The sequence below is a fragment of the Pelophylax lessonae genome (genome assembly GCF_965119305.1).
Source record: "Pelophylax lessonae genome assembly, chromosome: 2".
Classification (NCBI taxonomy): Eukaryota; Metazoa; Chordata; class Amphibia; order Anura; family Ranidae; genus Pelophylax; species Pelophylax lessonae.
The window spans coordinates 308997100-309021255 of NC_138769.1; the positions used below are offsets into that span (position 1 = coordinate 308997100).

The 24156-nt window shown below is 42.1% G+C and overlaps 1 protein-coding gene across 1 annotated transcript in view; it reads left to right on the top strand.

Moving 5' to 3' along the window:
* Window positions 1-23408, top strand: part of ADIPOR1 (adiponectin receptor 1) — a 35821-nt gene extending 12413 nt beyond the window's left edge. Inside the window, exons 2-7 of the mRNA XM_082246770.1 lie at window positions 3348-3473; window positions 9012-9183; window positions 10373-10559; window positions 18821-19008; window positions 22178-22371; window positions 22655-23408. Of these exons, the coding sequence (XP_082102896.1) occupies window positions 3348-3473; window positions 9012-9183; window positions 10373-10559; window positions 18821-19008; window positions 22178-22371; window positions 22655-22783 (996 nt within the window). The 3' untranslated portion in view covers window positions 22784-23408. The remainder of the gene's footprint in view (window positions 1-3347; window positions 3474-9011; window positions 9184-10372; window positions 10560-18820; window positions 19009-22177; window positions 22372-22654) is intronic.
* The last annotated feature ends 748 nt before the right edge of the window (window positions 23409-24156 follow it).

The window sequence follows — 24156 nt, forward strand, 5'->3', positions numbered from 1 at the left end:
CACTCTCTGAAAGTGCACCAAAACTCCTGAATTCAGGACTTTTAGAAGTCTTTGGCTCAGTGCAGCTAACACACGGGAAAGCTACAGGAGATGGCTCTTTTTTTTTTTTTATTCATTTTCTCATGGATGATAGAACTGGCAACCACACTAAGTCTCCATTTCCACTAGTGTGACTTGTCATGCGACTTTGGATGCAAAAAGTTGCATGGCAAGTCACAGCCCATTGATTTCAATGGCACCTGTTCCCATCTCTGCGACTTTGAAAAGGTATCTGCACTACTTTGATGCAAATTTTGATGCAACCTTAAATCCAGAGAGTGTAAAGTTGGATCAAAGTCGCACTCTAAATCACAGTAGTGGAAACGTAGACTAAAGCTCAAGTTTCCACTAGTGTGACTTGTCATGCGACACTGGACACACAAAGTCGCATGACATGGCACAGCCCATTGATTTCAATGGCGCCCGTTCCCATCTATGAGACTTTGAAAATCCACTACCTTGAAAAGGTACCTGCACTACTTTGATGCAACTTTTGATACAACTTTAATGCAGAGAGTGTAAAGTTGTATCAAAGCTGCACTCAGTCACACTTCAAAGTGCACTCTAGCCTAGTGGCTACGTTTCCACTAGTGCAACTTTGATTGCAGCTTTGATCCATCTATACACTCTCTGGATCAAAGTCGCATCAAAGCACTGCAGGCACCTTTTCAAAGTAGGACTAGTGGAAATGGAGCCTAAAACTCATTTACTCACATGTAATGAGCAATGGAAATCGATCTGTATCCTTCTTAACTTTGTAACTTAATTCTTTCATATATTGTGCCGGTCACGGGATCTCGCTCGCATGCTCGTTTGCTCGCTCTCTCGATCTCGCACTCGATCTTTCGCTCGATCTCTCAATCTCTCTCTAGCTCTCTCTCTTCCCCCCCCCCCCCTCTCCCTCTTTCTCAGGAAAAGCTGCTAGCCTAAATGAGGCTATGAAGACAGGAGATCATGTTCTGTGAAGGATGGGGGGGGGGGAGGCTGGCCAGGTCTAGGCATGCCTGTCTAAGAAAGACCAACAACCTTTTCAGTAAGTGAATACAGATTAGCAAATTCAGATGAAGGGAGATAGCGTTGTCAGTGAAGAGCAGGAAGAAGCTGATTGTCTAGTTTAGATAAAACTTTTTAAGCTACACAAGCAGCAAGCCAGAAAATGAATAATATAAAAGATAAAGATATTGAACATACTATTAATAGGATAAATGTCATTTTTTGACTGGAGTTTCCCTTTAAAGCAGAGTTCCACCCGAAATTTATACTTACCTCCATCTTCTCGCTCCCGGTCACCAGAAAAACAAATGGATAATCACAATTTTTTTTTTTTTTTCACTTACCTTTTAGAGAAAATATACTCACCTTACTTCCTTCTTCCTCCGCTCGGCGGCCACGGCGATTCGTCACTTCCTGGCTTTTGCAATGATTCCTGGGAGCTGAACGTCATCGCTCCCAGGAATCATTGCGCCTGCACCGGCCCCGACGTCAGTTCCGGGGCGCGCGCGTCATTCCCTTCTAAACAGCTTCTGGGCATGCCCAGAAGCTGTGGAGGGATGACGCGCGCGACCCGGAAGTGACGTCGGGGCCGGTGCAGTGCATCGTGGGACCAAAGAAGAAGGAAGAGGACCGAAGAGGATCGCGCTGGCTTCAAGCTGCCCACACCTGAGATGGCAGCACTGCACAAGACAATTTCAAGGCAAGTATTTCTCCTGAAAGGTAAGTGCAACCCGGGACAGATCAGAGGCTAGCCATTGTGGAATGTGCTAGCCCTGACTGTCCCGGGGGTATTTTTATAAAAAAATGTATAACCAGGGTGGAACTCCGCTTTAACTTGCTTGGGGCGCCTTTGTAATCATCCTCAGATATAACTCTTTCTGTAGCGACTTTGTATTAGATGATGGTGGATTGTTCTCCTGTTTCCCCTTTTTTTTTTTTTTTTTTTTGTTTCCTTTAGGCCTCTTTCACACGGCCGCTCCGGTTTATTTGTCCGCTGCGGCACTTTTTTTTTTTTATGGGCACGGATGACACTTGTGTCATCCGGTCCGTATGTCCGCATATCACCCCCTCCGTTTGCGGATGATATACGGACATAATGTATGTCTATGTGATTGCGGATGTCAGCGGATGACACCGCTGACATCCGATTTTGTGTCCGTTCCGTTTTTTTAACGGAGGAAAAATAGGGTTCTGTTCCGTTCCAAAAAACGTAACAGAACTGAAAGGACGCAAATCGGATGTCAGCGGATAGTCATCCGCTGACATCTGCAATCCCATTGACATGCATTATGTCCGTATATCACCCACAAACGGATGAGGTGATATACGGACATACTGTACAGAACGTCTGTGTGAAAGAGCCCTTTTGGTTATCATGCTGCTCCGTTTTAGATTTGTTTTATACTCAACAAAAATGTTCTTCTTGTTAAAAAAAAAAGAGTCTTTGGGGTTCTCACTGGGATTGTGTGTGTGTGTGTGTGTGTGTAGGAATGTTACTTTTTAGCAGGTAACATCTGTAGTTCCATCAATGACAGGACTAGCTTGAGGTTGCAGAGTAGTTCACTGAGAGCAACTCTTCTGAAATGGATAGTGACTTAAAGTCGTTAGTTACACAGTCCATGAACTGATGAACATCAGTATTATCTTGCAGTAGCAGATTCCTGAACACCTATTTAAAGTTTAGTCTTGTTTCTGCCAGTAGTAGTTTAAGATGTTTCATTGACTCTGCTGTAAGATGATTCTCTAAAGTAAACTTGATCATTCACAGCAAGTCCTGTTGCTGGCGTGGGCATCTCTTTTGAGTTCCTGTAATAAGAGCTTTATATAAATATGGAGTATATACAGTGGATATAGAACAGAATTGCCTCCCTTTTTAAAATAATCACATTTTGTTCCTTTACAGCCTGAAATGAAGACAGTCACAGTTTTTGTTTTTACCAAGCTGTATTTACTCAGTGCAACTTATAACCTCCAAGTGAAAGCTTTAACACCAACATATCAGAAAAAAAGTATATGCAACAGTTCATTGTATATGTGTGACTCTTGCGCCACAATTCCTAAACGTATAGCTAAACAATTTGACAAAGGTCTGATCCAGTATTTGCTACCTCAGATGAGACAGATTTTCTTTCACTCAAAATACACGCACAATAGAGAAGTGGCCAGGGGTGCGTTTTTTTTGTCTTTGGGATACTTTAGAGCAGTCGAGGCAATATCTGATTCAAGCTGTAGTCTTTTAGCACATCTGTTACTGGTCCTATTTTTATCATTTAACGTTACATTTTTTAAATGCTGTCCGTTTTTTTTTACTGCAGGGAAATGAAAGCCAACAAGCCAAGGGGCCACAGGAAGGAGAAGAAGAGGAGGAGGAGGTCAGAGTACTGACTCTTCCTCTACAAGCACACCATGCCATGGAGAAGATGGAAGAATTTGTATATAAGGTGAACAATTATTTGTTCTTAACCCCGTCGCACCTAAGGATAAAACAAATCAAAATGCTTAAGCCCAATTTTGCAATTATGACCTGCGTTAGTAAAACTGTATATATCCTCACAATAACTTTGTGCCTCTAGGTAGATTATACCTTGTTTTGTTTTTTTTGTTTTTTAATCTTTTCAGGACCAATTAATCTTTCATTTGGTGGTAAATTGTAATGGATATCTCCTGATTTTTCTTCTTTTTTTAATTTATTTGTTTTTTTTATTATTATCCAAGGAAAACTGGACCAAATTAGTTTGAAAAAAAAATGTGTGTGTGTGTATATGTGTATATATATATATATATATATATTATATATTATATTATATATATATATATATATATATATATATATATATATATATGTGTGTGTATATATATGTGTGTATGTGTGTGTATATATATATATATATATATATATATATATATATATATATATATATATTATATTATATTATATTATATACATATAGATTCTTACTACCACCATAACCTACCACCAAAGAACGACCCAAAGTAATTTATCCTGCCCCTGACAATCGCAGCGATATGGCATATGTGTATGTTAGTTTTTTGTATAGTCCGCATTTTTTTTTTTTTTTTTATCCTACTTAAAACACACTGACACTGATGCTAATTAAAAGAAAATCCTGACCTTGACTTTGACCCAAACACGAACCCTGGAATTGACCTAGATCAAACCTTGCACTAGGTATTTTTTTTTTTCTCTTTTTTTTTTTTCTCTTTTTTTTTTTTTTTTTTCTTTTCTCTTTCTCTCTGCAAGGATAGAGACTGATATCCTGCAAGGATAGAGACAATATATCTCCCTTGTACATTAACAGAGACAGAAAACGCAGGGGTGGCCTTCACAGTGACTGATCACTGCTATCACAGCGGTCAGGTGACCCAGAATGTCCCGGGTCCTGATCATAAAAACGAGGCCCGGGGGTCTCGTGAGACCCCGATCTCTGTGCTGGGAGCGCACCGTGCAGGGCACTCCTAGCACAAAGAGAGAACCACAAATATGCAACCCCACTGAAAAAGCCCAGCCCGATGAGGCTGAATATTTGTGTTTTGTAAGTGCCAAGGGGTTAAACAATTAAACTTTCACTTACATTAAAAAAAAAAACAGGAGACCCTCCTACTCCATGTTCTCGAAAAACAAAGTTGTTTACACATGGACAGCTTAGTACGACAAGAATACAGGGCAACCTAATCAAACAGGTAGCCCTATTGACTTCACTGACTAAAAGCAAAAGATTGCAACAGCTCAGTGAGCCACCATCAACTAAACCGCAAAATAGAGTTTCAGAGTCGAAAATGAGAGAACCAAAAATACAACTAGGCTCACATACTATACTCCAGGTCCCTTTCAAGCACCGACAGCAGGAGGAAGGCCTTGTGGCCCAATTAGAAGAAGTGGACGTCCCGCAACGTCACATAGGGACGTCCCACAGTAGACATGAGCATTTAATGTATCATTTTTTTAATGGGTATGTTAAAGTAAATATAAACTATAATTGGATGACACTTACTTTGCTTAAGCACTGTGTATCATAAACAGTTGAATGCTCCTCAGCAACAGCTGCATGTCACTGATCAGGGTGGCCTTCCTGACGGTTACTACAACGGGACAAGTGCATTGAGAAAAACCAAGGATGCTTATGGTCACCACAGGAAGAGCAGGTGGCAGGGTGATCATGCAGGAGAAAAATTGAGACAAGGACAGAGCATTTTCACCCCGTAATAGACAGTGTATGAATAAGAAACTTCATAGCAGGATCTCCAGGTATTATCATGAAAGCTACAAACAAGACTGTAAATTACTTTTTTAAACTATGTTAAGATGGAAAGATTTTGTGAGAGTTTGGGGATTGGTTTTTGATACCACCTTGTGTGAATAGAGTAACTCCCCAACATACGAACATTCAACTTACAAATTTTCACAGATGCGAACATGCGTTTGCATGTCCAATCCTATAAAGCTGGGTACAAACACTCCGTTTTTTTTTTTTTTTCGTTTACCCTACCAGTAGGTTGAACGAAAAAAAAAAAAAAACCTGACATCGCCATGCCAACACAAGCAATGTTGGTGCAGCGATCTCCCATGCTGTACCTTTTGTGCTTTGGCAGGGGGACTCCCCCACCCCCCCCCCCCCCCCCCTACCAGACACTGATCAGTGCTCGCAGCCTTTGTCTACAACCTCTGATCTTTGCTGGACTTACGAACAAGTTAAACTTACGACTGAGCTCCCGGAACAGAACTCATTCGTAAGTAGGAGACTTATTGTACTTTTCCAAATTCTAATGTGGCTTTTCATGGTACTAGTCTGCAGCAGCTAACTGCTTTCACTTAGAAATAAAGTGCTAACAAAACAAAACTTTGTTTCTTTTGTATTTTATGCTTCATGGACTAAACAAATCATTTATATGAAAGCTTTCAATTAAATTGATAATTCTAAAAAGGTGTTGGGAGCACTACTTTAATAACCACTTCAGCTCCGGAAGATTTACCCCCCCCCCCTTCATCACTTGGCCATTTTTTGCAATACGGCACTGCATTACTTTAACTGACAATTGTGCGGTTGTGCGGCACTGTACCAAAACAAAATTTGTCATTTTGTTTCTCACAAATAGAGCTCTCTTTTTGTGGCATTTGATCACCTCTGCGCTTTTTTTTTTTTTTTTTGGGCTGTAAACAAAAAAAAGTCTACAATTTTGAAGAAAAAAAAATATTTTTTACTTTCTGCTATAAAACCTATCCATTAAAAACATTTTAAAAATCGAATTTCTTCATAAATTTAGCCCAATATGTATTCTGCTACATATTTTTGGTAAAAAAAATCCAAATAAGTGTGTATTGATTGGTTTGCGCAAAAGTTATAACGTCTACAAACTATGGGATATCTTTATTCATTGTATTTATTTTTTTACTAGTAATGGCAGCGATTAGTGACTTATAGCGGGAATGCAATTTTGCGGCTGACGTTTGGATGCTAACTGACACTTTTTAGAGTCCAGTAACACTAACACATTGATCAGTGCAAAAAAATATGCACTTTCTCTGTACTAATGACACTGGCTGGGAAGGGGTTAACATTAGGGGCAAACAAAGGGTTAACTGTGCGCCTAGCCAGTATTTTACTACAGTGTGGGAGGTGCTTTTACTAGGGGAAGACATGGATCCATGCTTTGCAGAGAAACGGGATCCATGCCCTCCCTCCTGTCAGAATGGCAATCTGCCTTGTTTACATAGGCAGACCGCCGTTTTCTCTCTCTCTCTCTCTCTCTCTCTCTCTCTCTCTCTGTAGGATGATCGGCGGGTGCCAGCGGAGTCAGCAAGTGGTTAGCTGGCTATACCCTAAGAATCAAGTTGCCATGCTCAACTTAAAGGGATCTTGTTCAAACAATGCCTGTGCAATAAGTTGTTGTGTACTTGCCTCTGTCGGCCCATGTCTTCATATTCTGCCGGGTTTCTGATCCCTGGCTGCTGGAGGTATATGACAGTTCTGGGTTTTGTTAAATATCCACAGTGGTTCTCTCATCCACAAGTGTTGGATACCTGTAGTACCTTGGAATCAACATTTAGATGGAGTGCAAATACCTGGGCTCCCAGGAAAAGTAAGTGTACAGCATCTTCCTGAACAGAGTAGGCTTAGTTAAGGAATTAGTTCGCCTTTACAAAAAAACTGCCTATGCAGATAAGAGGTGTCTGTAGATGAAAACAAATTGTGCAGCTATGACCAAAATCTAATACTGCCTGTGCTATAAGAGAAAGCCCTATACATACAGTACCTTGCAAAGCCTGAATGGAAAACTCTGTGGTTGTTGCTAAGTGACGCCCAGCTATTGCTGTTCACCCTTACCATCACATGAGCGAGCTTTCTCTGATTAAACCTCCCTCACATGCTCTTTACCTCCCCTGATGTAGTTGCTCTGACCTCGACATTTGACAGCTCACTCCTATGATGGTGGAGGTGAACAGTAATAGCTGGGCCTTGCTTAGCAACATCCTGGGAGGTTTCAGGTAGTGGTGCACCGAAATTTTCGTCCGAAAATGGGCCTATCCCATTTCGGCCGAAAACGGGCTAAAGCTGCCGCGCGGAAGGGGGGCGCAGCGCAGGTGAGGTGTATATGAACTAACACACTGGGGGGAGAGAGCGGCCGCTAATAGCTGTAACGAAGTGAGCCCTTCACTTCCCTGTCGGGCAGGTATCTTCACTGAAAGGTAAGTGAAGGGCTCACTTCGTTACAGCTATTGGCTGCCGCTCGCCTGCCCGCCCGGTGTGATAGTTCATATACATAGTCACGCAGTAGTGACATCACTGAGAGACGGGCCGCCGGGCCAGAAGTGGGATTTTGAAAGGAGGAGCAGAGAGTTTGCCTGCCTGTGACATGGAGGAGCCGGCGTGCGGGAAGAAACAAGCACATTGTTAATCCCACAAGTAAGCACTAAGCAGATTGCCATCATTAACTCTTTGGGGGGGGGGGGGTGCTGAGGCGAGGTTAATTACCAATGGTATTTGTATTCAGCATGAGGGGGTTAATGTATTGCCACTGCTGGTCACTGATGCATTATTGACTGACCAGTGGCAGTTAATTAACCCATTTGTGCTGCATTAGTGCAACCAGTATCAGTGTCAGTGTAACCATTGTTAATTAACACTGACACTGGTGCCACTTATGCAGCACAAAAGGGTTAATTAACTGCCAATGGTCGGTCACCAATGCATTAGTGACCAGCAGTGGCAATACATTAACCCCATCATGCTGCATAATAAAAATACCATTGGCAATTAAATTAACCACTTGCTAACCTGTCACAGTACATATACTGCGACAGGGTGGCAGCAACAGGTGTATGTTGCTGCCTGTTTCTGGCCTATGCCCCTGTTCTATCTATTTCAAAATTATTTGGGGGGGAAAAAAAGTCATTTTCGGTTTCGGTTTTCCGCCAAGGGCATCCTGAATTTTCGGTTTCTGTTTCGGCCCAGAATTTTCATTTCGGTGCATTCCTAGTTTCAGGTCAGTTTCAGGTCCGTCATGTGTTACGTAAATGGCCTACATGTACAGTAAGGACATTATTCAACTTTAGTCAAAGCTGCACATTTTGTTTTTATCTACAGACACCCCTTATCTGCATTGGCAGTTTTTTGCTAAAGGTGAACTAACCCTTTAAGTTTGTCACCTTAGTGCCAGGGTCAGTTTAAACTTGGAAGCCATTGCCTCTTGCTTTAAAAATGTGTCAGTACATCTTTGTGGCCACTTTTTTACAGGTTCAGCCACATCCACATTTAGGCTTTTAAATAATTTTGGTGGGCAATAGAATTGATTACACAATGACTGTACATATGGTAGTCATGATCAATAGATTTTCTTTCCCACCTATTCTGTATCCAACCAAATTACATTCATTTGGGGGAGCTGTTTGCATAACACATACAATTCAGATATTTTTAATATTTGCATTATCATTTGCTCTTTATTCCTTTGGTTTAAAGGTGTGGGAAGGGAGGTGGAGAGTCATTCCATATGATGTACTTCCTGATTGGCTTAAAGACAATGACTACCTTCTACATGGACACCGTCCCCCAATGCCATCATTCCGTGCCTGCTTCAGGAGTATTTTCCGAATACACACTGAGACTGGAAACATTTGGACCCATTTATTAGGTAAGTGATCCAAAATATTTGGGAGGTTTAAAGTACAACTAAAGGTAAAACTTCTTTTTTTTTTTGAACAAAGTGAAGAGGGATTAGAACACCTGTCAGTTTTTCTCCATTTGTCCTGTTTACCATTATTGAAAGTAAAATCCCAAATTTTGAGTTGTCCCCAAAAAAGTGATAGAGGGGAAATCTTACAATGGGGACACTAGTTCTGGTAACCCTGGGGGACTCATGGGATTCTGCTAATTTGCAGGGATTTCCTCTCACTTCGTGTTGTGGCTATGGCACAGAAAGTGAAGGGAACTCTATCCAAAAAGGAAAAAAAATGTTGCCTATAGTTCTACTTTAAAGTGGAGTTCCACCCATTTTTGGAACTTTAGATCTTTGTAATCCCCTTTAAAATGGCTTTTACCAATGGAAACTTTTTTTTTTTTTTTTTGCTAGTAAATACCTTAATTTCGGCTTTATTCCTCCTCTCCTCACTTCCTGGTCCGATCGGCGATGACGTCATTCGGCGATCCGCAGTGTCTGCTGGGATGTATTCTATTCCAGAAATCTCAGTAGCTGTATCTGTACTGAGCCGTGCCTGCCCCGCCTCCGCCCCGCCTCCTCTCAATGAATTGCATTGTATGAATGTATTAAGGCTGTTCTCTGCCCAGCCTCCGCCCCGCCTCCTCTCAATACAACTCAATGAGAGGAGGCGGGGTGGAGGCGGGGCAGAGAACGGCCTTAATACATTCATACAATGCAACTGAATGAGAGGAGGCGGGGCGGAGGCGGGGCAGGCACGGCTCAGTACAGATACAGCTACTGAGATTTCTGGAATAGAATACATCCCAGCAGACACTGCGGATCGCCGAATGACGTCATCGCCGATCGGACCAGGAAGTGAGGAGAGGAGGAATAAAGCCGAAATTAAGGTATTTACTAGCAAAAAAAAAAAAAAAAAAAAAGTTTCCATTGGTAAAAGCCGTTTTAAAGGGGATTACAAAGATCTATGTATTCCAACCTATTAAAAATGGGTGGAACTCCGCTTTAACGATCATTGTAAAGCAACAATTTGCTAAATTGGGTCAAGAAGCCCCAATTCTATGCCCCCGTTTTTTTTTTTTTTTTTTTTTTACTTGTTGACAAATCTCTTTCTTGAATTGGCTTTTCATACATGACATACTTGCTTTTTTTTCTAACCATGCAGGTTTTGTGCTGTTCCTTTTCCTGGGAGTCCTGACTATGCTTAGACCAAACATGTACTTCATGGCTCCCCTCCAAGAGAAAGTGGTCTTTGGAATGTTTTTTCTCGGAGCTGTCTTATGTCTAAGTTTCTCATGGCTTTTTCACACAGTGTATTGCCATTCAGAAAAAGTATCCCGCACATTTTCTAAGTAAGTATGTGATAATTCTACATGTGAGAGTAAAAAGAGTGCTTTGAAAATAATTTGTGAAAATTAATCCATTCCTTACTCAAGCCATAAAGATCCCTGTGGAAACCTTTTTGGTGTAATGGTTTTCTGATATGAAATTGGATCACTGCAAAGATGGACATGATACCTTCCAAACCAAGCTTGTTGAATGCCAACTTTTGATGGCTGCTACAACACTTATTGGTGCAGTTATGTAAATCTGCTCTACTCCTCTATTTTTATGTATACGTTAGAAAAAAAAATGCAGCAGGAACCTTGTTGCTATAAGTAACCTAAATATCTGGTTTGCAAAAATGTTTTACTTTTAAAAACTACCCTTTGAACTAAAATGGTGTGCTTACTCCTGTCAAATACATACAGTTCTGAAGGACTGTTCATTCACATCAGACTCTGCCCTCCAGAAAGTTTAAAATGTAAGGTCCCTGTCTCAAATTCATACCCAAGTTCATACACCAACATGTCTTAGGAGTGTGGAAGAAAATCCAAAAACCCAGAGGTAATCCGCACAAGCACAGAGAGAACTTGCAATCTCCATGCAAAATAGTGTGCTGGCTGAGATTGTTGCAAGGCAGGTGTGCTAACTAAAAATGTATTCTTTTTTAAGAGTAACATAGGCATTTCCCTTCATCTTACTATGTACTACCAGGTCTCTCAAAAAGTTGCTGAAGCCCCAGCAATGCATTGTGAGCTGTATAGTAGGGGTCTGCCTTTGGTCTGATTTTGACAATGTCTGAGCAACCCCATGAGTTGCATGGTGTCCTTGGTAAATGGCCGACAGTTTCCAGTGCTGATTGCTGGACAACTGGAGCATGGAAATATGTCAAACATGGTGCTATGTATTTATTTTGGTACATATGTTTTATGGCTGTTTATTAATGTTCATAGGGCAATTCTAAGGTAAACCACCATTTTTCTATCGTTCATTGACAGACACAGCTCCTGATCTTCTTAATCATTGGGTTATACTGCCCCCTACAGGATTAGGACACTAGGCACAAAAAAAGCTTGACTACGTCTATAGGCAGTCCCAGGCGGTATACTCCCACTGTCCGCTATAGGCACTCAGTTTTTTATTTTTTCCCAGTCAGGGGTAAAGTCCTAGTTCCTTGCTAGGATCTTCGGTCCTGCCAATTATTTCCTTTTTAATGGATTTTTATATTTTTCCTGTGAGAATCTACAATCAACTGCTGGACTGGGCAACGGGCTGGATCTTTTTTAAAATCCAGTTGTCACTCCACGCAGGCCTCAGCTTCACGCTAGGTTGGCCGTGAAATAACCCCACTGAACAGGGGCTGGCCTGCGAGGTCACATGTGACCTGGCCTCGGCCTGAGTCGCAGCGTTCCTCCTGGCCGACAGCGCCCCATTTCAATGGAGAGTAGGTTCTGTCAGGAGTGGTGCCCTCCCTGTTCTTGGTATGGTAAGTAGCTGTCCCCCCTCTCCCTCTAGAGGGTTTTTGGGTCGATATGGGCCCCTCCCTGGGACGTTCGGACCCTCGGGTACTCCTCCTTCCCATGCAGCGTCACCCCTCTCTCGGTGGTCCCTGCGGACACTTCGCCCCTCATCTGCCTACCCCAGGAGCCGTGTGGTGAAGCCATTTTCTTGTAGCCTGCGTGCTGTAGATTCGGCGGCCATGTTTATGTAGTCTTGGTGGCCAATTTCTAGTGGTTTCTCATTGCCAATAGTCATGCCATGACTGTAAAGCATATATGAGCGGTGATTTCGGGGTTGGAAGCACTCCTTATCCCCTGGTACTGACTCCTGGATCTTTCCCTTCCTGATCGCCGCATGTGTGTGCAGATAGCCTGGTGCTGCAGTGCCTGATCAGTGGGTGGTGAGTCTGGTGGGGTCCTCTCCCTCTCTGCTATAGGATAGGTTGATACTATGTATCTGGTGACCTGTGGTGCTGCCAACGTGGTGGGGGTTTCCCCAGCAGTTTTTTTTTTTTTTTTACACTTTTTTTTTTTTTTTTGTGTCCCTTTTTTCACTCATGGAGTCCCTGAAGCACATTTCCCCTCCTGATCCCCTCTGAGGCTGCCGTGCTCCCTGGTCCCAACAATCCCTTACTGTACTGACGACAGTCCTGGAGTCTTTGGTGTCCAAGGTGGATTTGGTCCTGGGGAAATGGGCTAGCAAAAAGCGTCCCCCATCTTCACCTGCCTCATCTGTCTCATCAGATTCCGAATCGGATTCGGCCGCCATGGACGTGAGTCACCCTGCTGGGTCTGTGTCCACACATCCTGATTTCCCAGATAGTGAGGATGATTCCTCTGCTTCTGTAACCACGCATGAAAAGGCACTGGTGGATGCACTGATTGTATCTGTGCGTGAGATTTTAAAAATGGAGGTTCCTTTTGGCACCCGCAAGCCCTCCAGAGCGACAAGGGTTTTCCTCTTTACCGCTTACTTTGACAAAACTATCGCTAAACAGTGGGGTTGTCCAAATTGCCCCCTTGTGGTGGTCCCTAAGTGTTTTGCTTTTCGGTACCCTTATGAGGACTCCCTGCTTAAAAAGTGGACTGTTCCACCTGTGGTGCACTCCCTGGTTTCTAGGTTAAACAAAGCAACCATGATTCCAGTTGAGGAGTCCCTGGCCTTTACGGAGGCAGTGGCCTGCCATATGTACACTGTGGCTGGTTCGGCACTTAGGCCAGTTTTTACTATTGCCCTGGTGTCGCAAACTGTGACTGAGTGGGCCAAGCTTTTACGCCGGGACCTGGAGGGGGAGCAGCTTCCCCCTGCCTTTGCTGAGCTGGCGGACCAGTTGGTCCAGGAGCTGCAGTTTGTCTGTGATGCCTTTTTTTTTTTTTCTTTAGTAAAAGGCGAAAGATTTATTCGATCTGAAGAGAAACCAGAGTATGTCTGTGATGCCTTTTTGAATGCGGCTCTTCTGATTGCGAGGCTGTCTGTCTCAGCAGTGGTCCTTAGGCGTGTTATTTGGCTTAAATGCTTTTCTGGGGACCAGACTTCTAAGAAGGCCTTATCTGATCTCCCCTTCCTAGGGGATCGCCTGTTTGGAGCTTCCCTGGATGACCTGATTAAGGGTCTCACAGGGGGGAAGAGTACCTTTTCTTCCGCAGGCTAGTAAGGGCAAGGAGCCCCGTCATAGACTTGGTCCATCCTTCTTGGCTCATAAGAATTTTTTTCGTCCCTCAGGGTCTCGAGACAAGTGATCAAAACCCTTCAGGGCCTCCTCCGGAGGATCCAAAGGTACCTGGTCTGGCAAGCCGAGTGCGGGCTTTTCCAGACCTGCGGACAAGCCTCCCTTAGCATGAAGGGGTGCCCTCACCCGTATGTGGAATGGGGGGATGTCTTCGCTGATTTATGGACCTGCGGACCTCCCTGTTACATAACAAGTGGGTCCACGAAGACATACGGTCCGGCTACAAGATCGATTTCATTCTTACCCTCCAGAAAGGCTTTTTTTTTTTTTTTTCCCTCAAACTTGTCTCTCTCCCTAGATCGCTTACAGGGGTCTCTTTGGGGCAGTGCAAGACTTGCCAAGGGGTGATTGTCCCGGTTCTGACTTCGGAACGTTTTCAGGGGTTTTATTCAAACCTTTTAACAGTCCCCAGGAAGGAGGGCAAGGTGCATCCAATTCTGGACTTCAAGGTGCTAAACTGCTTTATGCGGGTGCAGAAGTTCCCGAATGGAGTCCATTCGCATGGTAGTGGCATCCCTGCATCAGGGGGATCTTCTTGCCTTTGTCGACATCAAGGGCACTTATCCTCACATTCCAATATGTGTTGATCACCAACATTGCCTCCGCTTTGCCGTTGGAGAGAAGCATTATCAGTTTGTGGCGTTACCGTCTCGCCTCTGCTCCTCGGGTCTTCACAAAAGTGTTGGCCCCGGTGCTGGCATCGGTGGTTTAGGTCTTGACCATCCTCCAACAGAGTACTATCAAGGGCCAGGTCCCGGGCTTGGCGGTCTTTTTTCAATGACCATTGGCTACACTTTCCTTGGTCTGTACTTTTATCCAGGGAGTTCGACACTTGTCTCCTCCAGTGCGGTCTCCATTGCCACCTTGGGACCTCAATTTGGTGCTTTGTCCTCCAGAAACCTCCTTTTGAAAATCTTAGGGAGGTTCTCCTGCTTACGTTATTTATCCGAGAAGGTGGCCTTTTTGGTGACAATAACTTCTGCAGGGAGGTCGTCGGAGCGAACGGCGTTGTCTTGTCTTGTCTCTCACCTTACTTGGTGGTTAACAGAGATGAGGTGTTTCTTCGCCTCTGTCCATCGTTCCTTCCAAAGATTGTCTCTGATTTTCATTTGAATGAAGACATTGTGTTGCATTCCCTGTGTCCCAGGCCAAAACATCCTAAGGAAATTGCCTTGCATTCCTTGGATGTGGTTCGGGCAATTAGGGTGTGACTCACTGTTTGTGCTCACGGATGGACCTCCGGATGGGGTTGTCTGCTTCCTCTGCTTCCATTTCCCTCTGCGACCATTTCCAGATGGATCAGACGGTGATTCAGCCCTATTCCATCAAGGGTCAGGTTCCTCCTTTCCCTGCTCAGTGCCTCCTGGACCTTCCATCATCCGGCGTCGGCGATGCAGGTTTGCAAGGCGGCTACCTGGTCGTCTGTGCACATCTTTAAAAAATTTTATAAGGTGGATGTGTTGGCATCTGCAGATGCTTCTTTTGGCCGCAAGGTTTTGCAGACTGCTGTTCAGAGGACCTGGTCCCCTTCAAGGGTGTATTGTTTTTTTCAGGTGAGCGCCAGTTGTTCTTGGTTGAGCTCCATGTTAACTGGTTGGCTATGGTTTAGCCTTGGGGAATTTTTTTTTTTTTTGTTTCTGCTGTTCCCACCCCTCATGTTTAACACTGCTTTGGGACATCCCAATGGTTAAGATCAGGAGCTGTCCGTCAATGAACAAAATGGAAAATGGGATTTTTGTCTTATCGTAAAATCCATTTCTCTAATGTTCTTTGACGGACACAGCACCCACCCCTCTGTGGAGTTGGATTTCTTCTGACACTGCTTGTACCAAAACTGACTGAGTGACTATAGCTGAGAGTAGGAGTATATCCCCCCCCCCCCCCCCCCCCCCGGGACTGCCCGTAGCTTTTTTTCTGCCTAGTGTCCTACTCCTGTAGGGGGCAGTATAACCCAATGGTTAAGAAGATCAGGAGCCGAGTCCATCAATGAACGATAGAGAAATGGATTTTACGGTAAGACAAAAATCTGATTTTTCAGGAAGTAGTAAAGGAGAGTGTGGGAATCGAAAATAGCAAACCTATATATGCTCACCTTTCTGCAGCATCAGTCTGATGTTGCAGCTGTTTCGCACAGACTGAAGAAAGCCTGAGAAATGAGCAATCACATGACCACTGACTCAGTTCTTGTTCTAACTGTCAGTCGCCACTCTCCACTGTGCCCCCCAGCACTCACTGGAGCACAGCTGGCCCAGGTTCTGAGTGGCGCACAGGGAGGCTGAGCCAGCTGCCAGTCATGCATCTGGGTGGATCCCAACATTATTGTTGAGATCCTGGAGCGGCTGTGTGAAACTAGATAACAGCTGACTTTAGCCCACTGTCAGCTGGTCCTGGGTTACAGCAGTGCAAAAGTAAAAACGCTTTGGCCCTACTTCTCTTTTAAATCCTCAGCATAGTTTAGTTTGAAGCAGTAGTAAACTCCTGATTTTCTTTTTTTTTTTTTCTATCTTGCATCTTTATGCCACCATGTGCTAGTATGCACTGCGTACTGACACATTATGGCAGACTTTTTTTTTTTTTTTTCTTTCAAATATTTTATTTGTGGAAAAGGAACAACAGTCGAGAAATAATTGCAATACGTACTGTAACACATTTATGGCAGACTTGTCAAAGGAAGACTTCCAGTTCTGCGCTGGCAATGCCAGAGCGCTTCCATCTTCACCCAGTCTTCCTTCCAGGTTCGCTCCGCTCAGTCATTTTGACATCACTCCTGTACACACGCAGGGGAGTAACATCGTTGTGGCACAGACGGGTGCCGCAAAGTTTGGAGCTGCTCATGTGCAGCTCCGTCTACAACGCCACTGACAGGCAGGAGGAAACGTTTATGGCAGAGGAGATTGCTAGGGTTTCTATCCTGCCTGTCAGTGTTATTCTTTCTTTTGTCTTCTCTGGTTTAATACAACTTACCCAGTGAACTATTTGTTAAAAATTTTAAGCCAGCACTTGAAGTTTATGACTTTCAATGCTGCTGGTTCCAGCTCTAAACTGCTTTCCTGAATGTTTGACCTTTGTAGGAAAGAGTTAACAACTGACAGTGTGGTCTCCAGCCAGTCTCTTCGCTTGGAGAAGGGAGGGAGGAGTAAGAGCAGGGGAGAGGTTCTTCATTAAAATGTCTGTAAACCTTAAAGAAGAACTCTCACTAAAATATTCTTTTTGTTTAACCCCTAGGGATTGGTGTTTCCATTGCAGAGTAAAAACGTCTTTCCTGTTTTTTTTTTTTTTTTTTTTTTTTTTTTTTTTGTTAATGCAAGCTGTAGCTTCATCCTGTTCTTGGGTGCAGTTTATGGGAATTCCTATGAAGGGAGATACAACCCGCAGGAGCCCCCGCCCACCCTCTAAGCTAACTGACAGTGCTAATTGTTCATTCATTTCATAAAAATGAAAGGTCACTCAGCTTGTGTGATCTTTTCCTCTTTGAATTAACAGGCAACGAAAGATAAAACCGTGCTACAAGGACTGTGTGATATATCTTTGGCTGCTTGTAAACATTTACAGCCCTGGGCAAAGGATGAGACAGTGCCGTAGTGCTAAATGACCTTTCACTGTTCTAAATGAATGATCATCACTGATGGGCCAGTCCCGTGTATGACACAGCTGCACGGCATTGACGTCCTCTATGCACTTGGTCCCCTAAGGGATTAAATAAAAGTTGAAAATTGTTATCGAGACTTCTTTTCTTATTTGCTCCCTTTTGATCTGTTAAATATTCTACTGATTAGGCTGACCGTGGGAGTGGCAGAGTAGACACTGGGGTGGGAGGGATTAAGAACTAAACGCATTTCTGGCAGATCAACGGGTATTTTTCCATACTTGCAGGGGTCTTTAACTTCTTTACGCTGAGAGGCCACATATACACATATATATGCGTCCCCATGTAAACATTGTACTGTGCTGAGTGGGCACACTTGGCACAGTAACTGGTAGGAAGCAGAAAGTTCCTGATGCATACTTGTGATCGGAATCTTTCCAATCATGTGACCACTATGACTGCCAATCGGAGCGGTCACATGATTAAAATGTCCACCTTCCGGCGTTTAAAACTTCCTAAAGAGCCAGGAGGCAGCAGCAGGAAAGGTTAAGGGGATAAAACATGGGTAAAAGGACATGTATTGCAGAGATGTACCATATATGTTGTAGTTTTTATTTAGCCTTGACATGCGATTTTATTATTCATAGTTTCACTGTTCATAACCTTTATAAGGCACAACAATTTCATAAAATTGATGGTGGATTTTGCCCATTTACATAGATGCATCAGACAGCAGCTCCTGGGCATGAGAGGAGGCTATGCTATGAGCCTATAGAGGATGTTGCACAAGCTTGGAAGATTGCCATACACTGGTTGTGCTTTTAGGCTGGCCAAACAGGGAGGGAATTTCTTTCCTGCAACCACAAGTTACAGGAAAAAAATTCTCTCGATTCCCCTATCAACACAGATATCGTTGATGCGGGAATTCTTCCTGCCCAGCTTTTGTCTTCTCCTGGCGGGGGGAAGTTGTCCCCGCCAGAAGAAGACCATGATTATTGCTAGTGGCTATAGCAGCCGTTAGCGATAATCGCTGGTAAAACCTGGCATGCTGGTTGTACCCAAGTTGATCAGTTGATCAACGTGGTACATTCAGCCTGCCCATACACGATTCGAATCTTGGCTGGTTCCTGCTAAACCGGCAGAGATTCGAACCGTGTATGGCCTGCCTTAGTTAACTAAAAATGCAGTGCAAAAGCTTACTTGTAGTGCTACACCGTGGTTGTGCTTTACTCCTTGTCACGTTGCAAGTCAGCCAACTAACTGAAAACACATGGGTTTCCTGTGTGGCCGGTATCTTACCTTAATGGTAGCTAGTCTGGATATCTCTGTATGTATAATAACAAATTTGTGAAAAAAGGCATGTAAAATGACTACTAAGTATGCACTGCAACATGTTACAGCTATGTGCTCACTGAAAATATGCTGTGTGTTTCGTCCAGATGCAGTTATAGAATGAGTCATTTTGTGTTTTCCAGGCTCGATTACTCTGGGATTGCACTGTTGATCATGGGTAGCTTTGTGCCCTGGCTATACTACTCGTTCTATTGCTCCCCTCAGCCAAGGCTCATATATTTGTCCATCGTCTGCGTGTTAGGAATCACAGCAATTGTTGTAGCACAATGGGACCGCTTTGCAACGCCAAAGCATAGACCGACACGAGCAGGTAAACTTTTATTGTCTGGTTTTGTTTTCTGACATTTTTATTTCTATTACAAATGTCTTTAAAATGCACCTATAACTTGGAGTATACCTTTTTAGATGTTATTCTGAGCTCTTTTACAAGGACCAGCTTATATTGTTGGTTTTATGGCCATTAAACTGGAATGAAACCTTCTGTTGGTGAGTCATGTTACATTTTTTACTTGGTCATGGAGGCAAGTAGAAAATAATATACTGATATAAAAATGCTTTATTTGAAAAACCCGTATCTAGATTAAAGGGGAAGTCTGCTTTTTGTAAAAGTAAATAAATGCATTCATTTTTATTTTTTTACTGCATAAGAGCTTAGAAAGCATTGCAAACACAACCAGTGGATTGTAGGTGTAGTGCTATGATTTTTGCAGACTGTTCTTCCAACTGCTTATCTGTGCTGAGATTTGGACCTTCATTTACAAGGCTGAAAGAAGTGCCAGTGGGCTACAAGTGTGTTGATTTCACCACGCTTGTGCTCCACTAAGAGCTGCCAGTCCCTCTGCTGTGGTGGCAGATTCCTGTGAATGACTGACTCCTACGTATGGTTGAAGGCATGCAAAGATGCGCTGATTTCAAATTTGACATGAGCTGTCGGGGAGAAGAATCTCACATTTTTTTAAAAGGTGGGGGGAGGCTGTGGAATCTGACCATATTTCATGTTACACCCTAAATTTTGGAATATTGGTATCACATGAAACATGCTCAGAAAGAGGGACTTACCCTTAAATGTAACTGTTCAAGTAAAAGCCACGTAAACAGTTGTAAAAATCCTCAGTACTTACAAGATTAACAAGAATGTCGATTGTTGTCTGTTTTTTAACTTTCTTCGCTTTAACAGTTTGTTTCCCACCATTTCTAAGGCAGCCCGTAGATGATTCTTTTTTTTTTTTTTTCGTTTAACCAGAGTTAAATGAAAAAGAATAAAAAAATTAAATTATACCCCCATCCACGCATTAGAGGTGGATGGGGGAATCCTCCCCACTGAGCCTTTGTATTCGGACAGCGAAGAGGCTTCCCTGCCATCAAGCTACCCTGATCAGCGTTCTTTACTATAGCTAGCAGTGCTGATTTAGCGGACGTTTTCCAATATGCTGGTTGTACAGATCAGTAGCTTGACTTCTGTACAACCACCGTGTCCATACAGGGATCAGAATTCGGCAGATCTTGGGCAAAATTCAGTCCATGTATGGCCGGCTTAAGACCTCATGCACACTAGACGTTAAAAATCGCCATATTTAAGGGCATTTGATTTTTATTTTCTGCCCCTGAATGCATGCTGGCTTATATGTCTATGCGTACATAGGTATTTACAAGGAGCCAGAGTTTTCAGAAGAGGAGCATTTTGGTGATGGGAAAAAAAAAATGTCTATGCGTACATAGGTATTTACAAGGAGCCAGAGGTTTCAGAAGAGGAGCATTTTGGTGATGGAAAAAAAAAACACTTGACATGCCTAAATATTTGTAAATGTGTCTAAACACGTGCTAATGCTGGGTGCATCAAGCACTTGAACGTTCATTTCAACGGCAAGAATAAATGAATATTCTATCCAATGAAAAAAACGCCCAATCGCTACATGCACCTAACACATTTGCAAAAACCTGGCTTTTAGGTGCATTTTGACATTGCTTTTCTCCTGCCAGGAGAAAGGTGTTTTAGAAGAGCTGGGCAAACACCCAGTGTGCATGGAGCCCAGGTCAACCAGTAACATAAATCCTACCTACTCTTTTTGGAATTCCAAGACCTAAAACTGCTCACCATAAACATTCAAACATTATATAAAAATACACACAGGCTGGCACAATATATGAAACTGTGTTCAGGTACAGAATATGCATATTGTGTGTGATTGTTTATTCACCTTAAAATTAATAAATAGACAGAAGAAACATTATTAATCCAACAGAAAAAAAAATCCAGCTCGGGAATGTATCCCCTTGATATACAGGGGATATACATTGTACATCAAACATTGGTAAAACGTGTTTTTTTTTTTTTTTACACAGTTGCTCTTTTATATTTATTACAAAAGTGAATTTTGTCTTCTATAACTGAAAAACTTTAATAAAATAAGATTTAAACCAATTATAACATAGAGGAAACAGGGAAAATACCAGGATGTTTTAGTCACCCAAAGTAAATACCACATTTTTAAAAAGTTACAAAACCTTTATTAATCTCCATAAGAATAAAAAAAGTCGCCCAAAGGGTTACATAAACACAAGAAGAAAAAAGTACATATAAAAAGATGAAATCGCATAAAATGGTAGTGGACCATCACTTAAACCATATCCATGATATTTCAAAGGTAATGTCAGATGTACATAATAAACCTGGCACTTTTCAATAGCATTAGCATTTAATATACTGTGGTACATCCAAAAACATGAGAGAGTGTCTTCAATCTAATAACCTCCAGAGATATGCCCAAGACTGCACAAGTGATAACAATAGGCTGCGCAATGAAATTCAACCCAATTTCTGGGCTCCCACAGCAAAGGCTGGAGTGTAAACGTTCCAAGAAAGGTTAATAAATAGGAATCCACTGGATGAATGGGGGGTTCTAAAAAGCCAAAGGTGCAAGGCAAACCACAATAGTCACAAATATTATCCCCAAAAGTGGCGGGTGGTCTCATGTTCTTTGATAAACAGTTAGTGATACCAACCCCCCTGAGGAAGACGCATGCTATTGAAAAGTTGAAATGCAAGTTTTATTTGCTATGTACATCTTGTCCTCCCTCTGGAGAATGATGGATATGGTTTCAGTGATGTTCCACTACCATTTCAGTGATTTTTGATTTCTATCTTTGTATATGTACTTTTTTCTTGTTTATGTAGCCTTTTGGGTGACTTTTAAATCTTATGAGGTTATTGTAACTTTTTAAAAATTTGGTATTTTTTTTTTTGGGTGCCTAAAAAGTCTTGTTATTTTCCCTGTTTCCTTTATTGTTATCTGTGTTAAAACTGCTAATACAGCACACCTAATATCTATAAGCCTTTTTTTTAACAGTAGAAATGTGAGTGGTGTTATCTATGAAGGCTTCTAGTATTTTGACCTATCAGCGTGTTTTTGTACATTTTTTAAACTAGATTCTTATATGTATTTCTAAATCCTGGTGGTCTTTTCGCCTTGTTGTTTCAGGTGTTTTTCTTGGTCTTGGTCTGAGTGGCATTGTTCCAACCCTCCATTTCACCATTGCCGAGGGTTTTGTTAAAGCAACTACAGTGGGTCAGATGGGCTGGTTCTTCCTAATGGCTGTAATGTACATAACAGGAGCTGGGTTGTATGCAGCAAGGATTCCTGAACGTTTCTTCCCTGGCAAATTTGATATATGGGTTAGTGTCGTACGTTAACATATTATTGCTGATGTTCTGAATATGATTTGTTACTGTTGAAAAATAGTGAATCTAGAATTCTCACATAGAGTCTATCTACAGCATTAATGCTTTTTTTACAAAGGTTGCCGCTTGGAAAATGTTTTTGGCCCCAGAACAGATGTTTTAGATCCAATACCTGTGTAGGCTCGATGATTGCAAAGAATCTAATCAAAGATAAGTGTGTATTAGTGTTTTTTTCCTGCAGTGTGCCCTAACTCATCTTTCCTTATTTATATTTCAGTTCCAGTCTCATCAAATCTTCCATGTTCTTGTCGTGGCAGCAGCTTTTATCCATTTCTATGGAGTATCCAACTTGCAGGAATTCCGTTATGGGCTGGAGGGCGGTTGCACAGATGATTCCCTCCTGTAGTGTTTGGAATGAAATTAGACTCTGTATTGGGACATGTACAGGGGTGTGTTTTAGAGGACGTTTAAACTGGTTTATTACCCATCTGTATTTAGACAATGCAAAAGACCTCAGTTACAAGGCAATGGTCACTGTTACCTCCTCGTTTGGAATACCAGAGTCCAGCAAGTATAAGACATACACAAGGAGCTATGATGTATTTTGACCATAACCTTTAATTGCCTTATATCTTAAAGAAGAAGGGGCACTAGCTGTTTTAATTTGTTTTATATTAAGGTCTCTTCTATTAGGTCACATCCTTCCACCATCTGGGTCTTTCATTCATCTGGAATCAGTTAGAAATGGAACATATTAAGTCAACACATTCTACAGGATTTCTTATCTCATTGTACTAATGACAGTACTGTACAGTATGTGCATATGTGCAAAGCATTAGTGGACCCAGGAATACTGGGCCCCCTATTGCCTTCAGATTACGACTTCATGGTGGGATATTAAATATTCACACCTACGGTATTACATAAAAACATAGAAATGTTCATGTATATTTACTTATGTCAAAACTTGTTACCTTGGTAAAGGCTAAACGAGAAGTTAAGAAATAAAGTTTAACATTGTGAAAAGAAAATATATTAACATTTCGATATTTATTCTAGAGGTGCAATGTGTTGAAATGCCTTGGTTATGATCCAGCAATACCTATCCAGTGAGTTAACACACTGACACAAGAGTGCAAGACAGTAGTTTTGCATTTCCTTCTTGCTTGTCCTAGATCAGTAATTTACTGGATCGGGATGATTAGTTGGAGCCTGCACCTCTTTCAACAACATATATGGGTTTATATGCATTTATAGGACATTTCTAAATGCGTGAAATTATTTAAAATGGTTCAATTCACCCCATGTTTAGGTGCATTCAGTTTAGCTGTGTTTATAGAAAATAGAATTCTGTGCATCCAGGGACAGATTAGATACTCGGAACATGTTTATACGCATATAAATGCAAGTAAATAAACCACATGACCTCCGGAAGATTTAACCCCCCCCCTTTCAAAACCAGGCCATTTTTTGCGATACCGTGTTACTTTAACTGACAGTTGTGCGGTTGTGTGACGCTGTACCCAAATAAAATTTGTCCTTTTTTTTTTCCCCACAAATAGAGCTTTCTTTTGGTGGTATTTGATTACCTCTGCGTTATTTTTTGCGCTGTAAACAAAAAAGACAGACAATTCTGAAAAAAAAATATTTTTTTACCTTTAGCTATAAACCTTATCCAAAAAAATGTTTTAAAAATATCAAATTTCTCGATAAATTTAGGCCATTATTTATTCTGCTACATATTTTTGGTTAAAAAAAAATCCCAAAAGGCGTATTTTA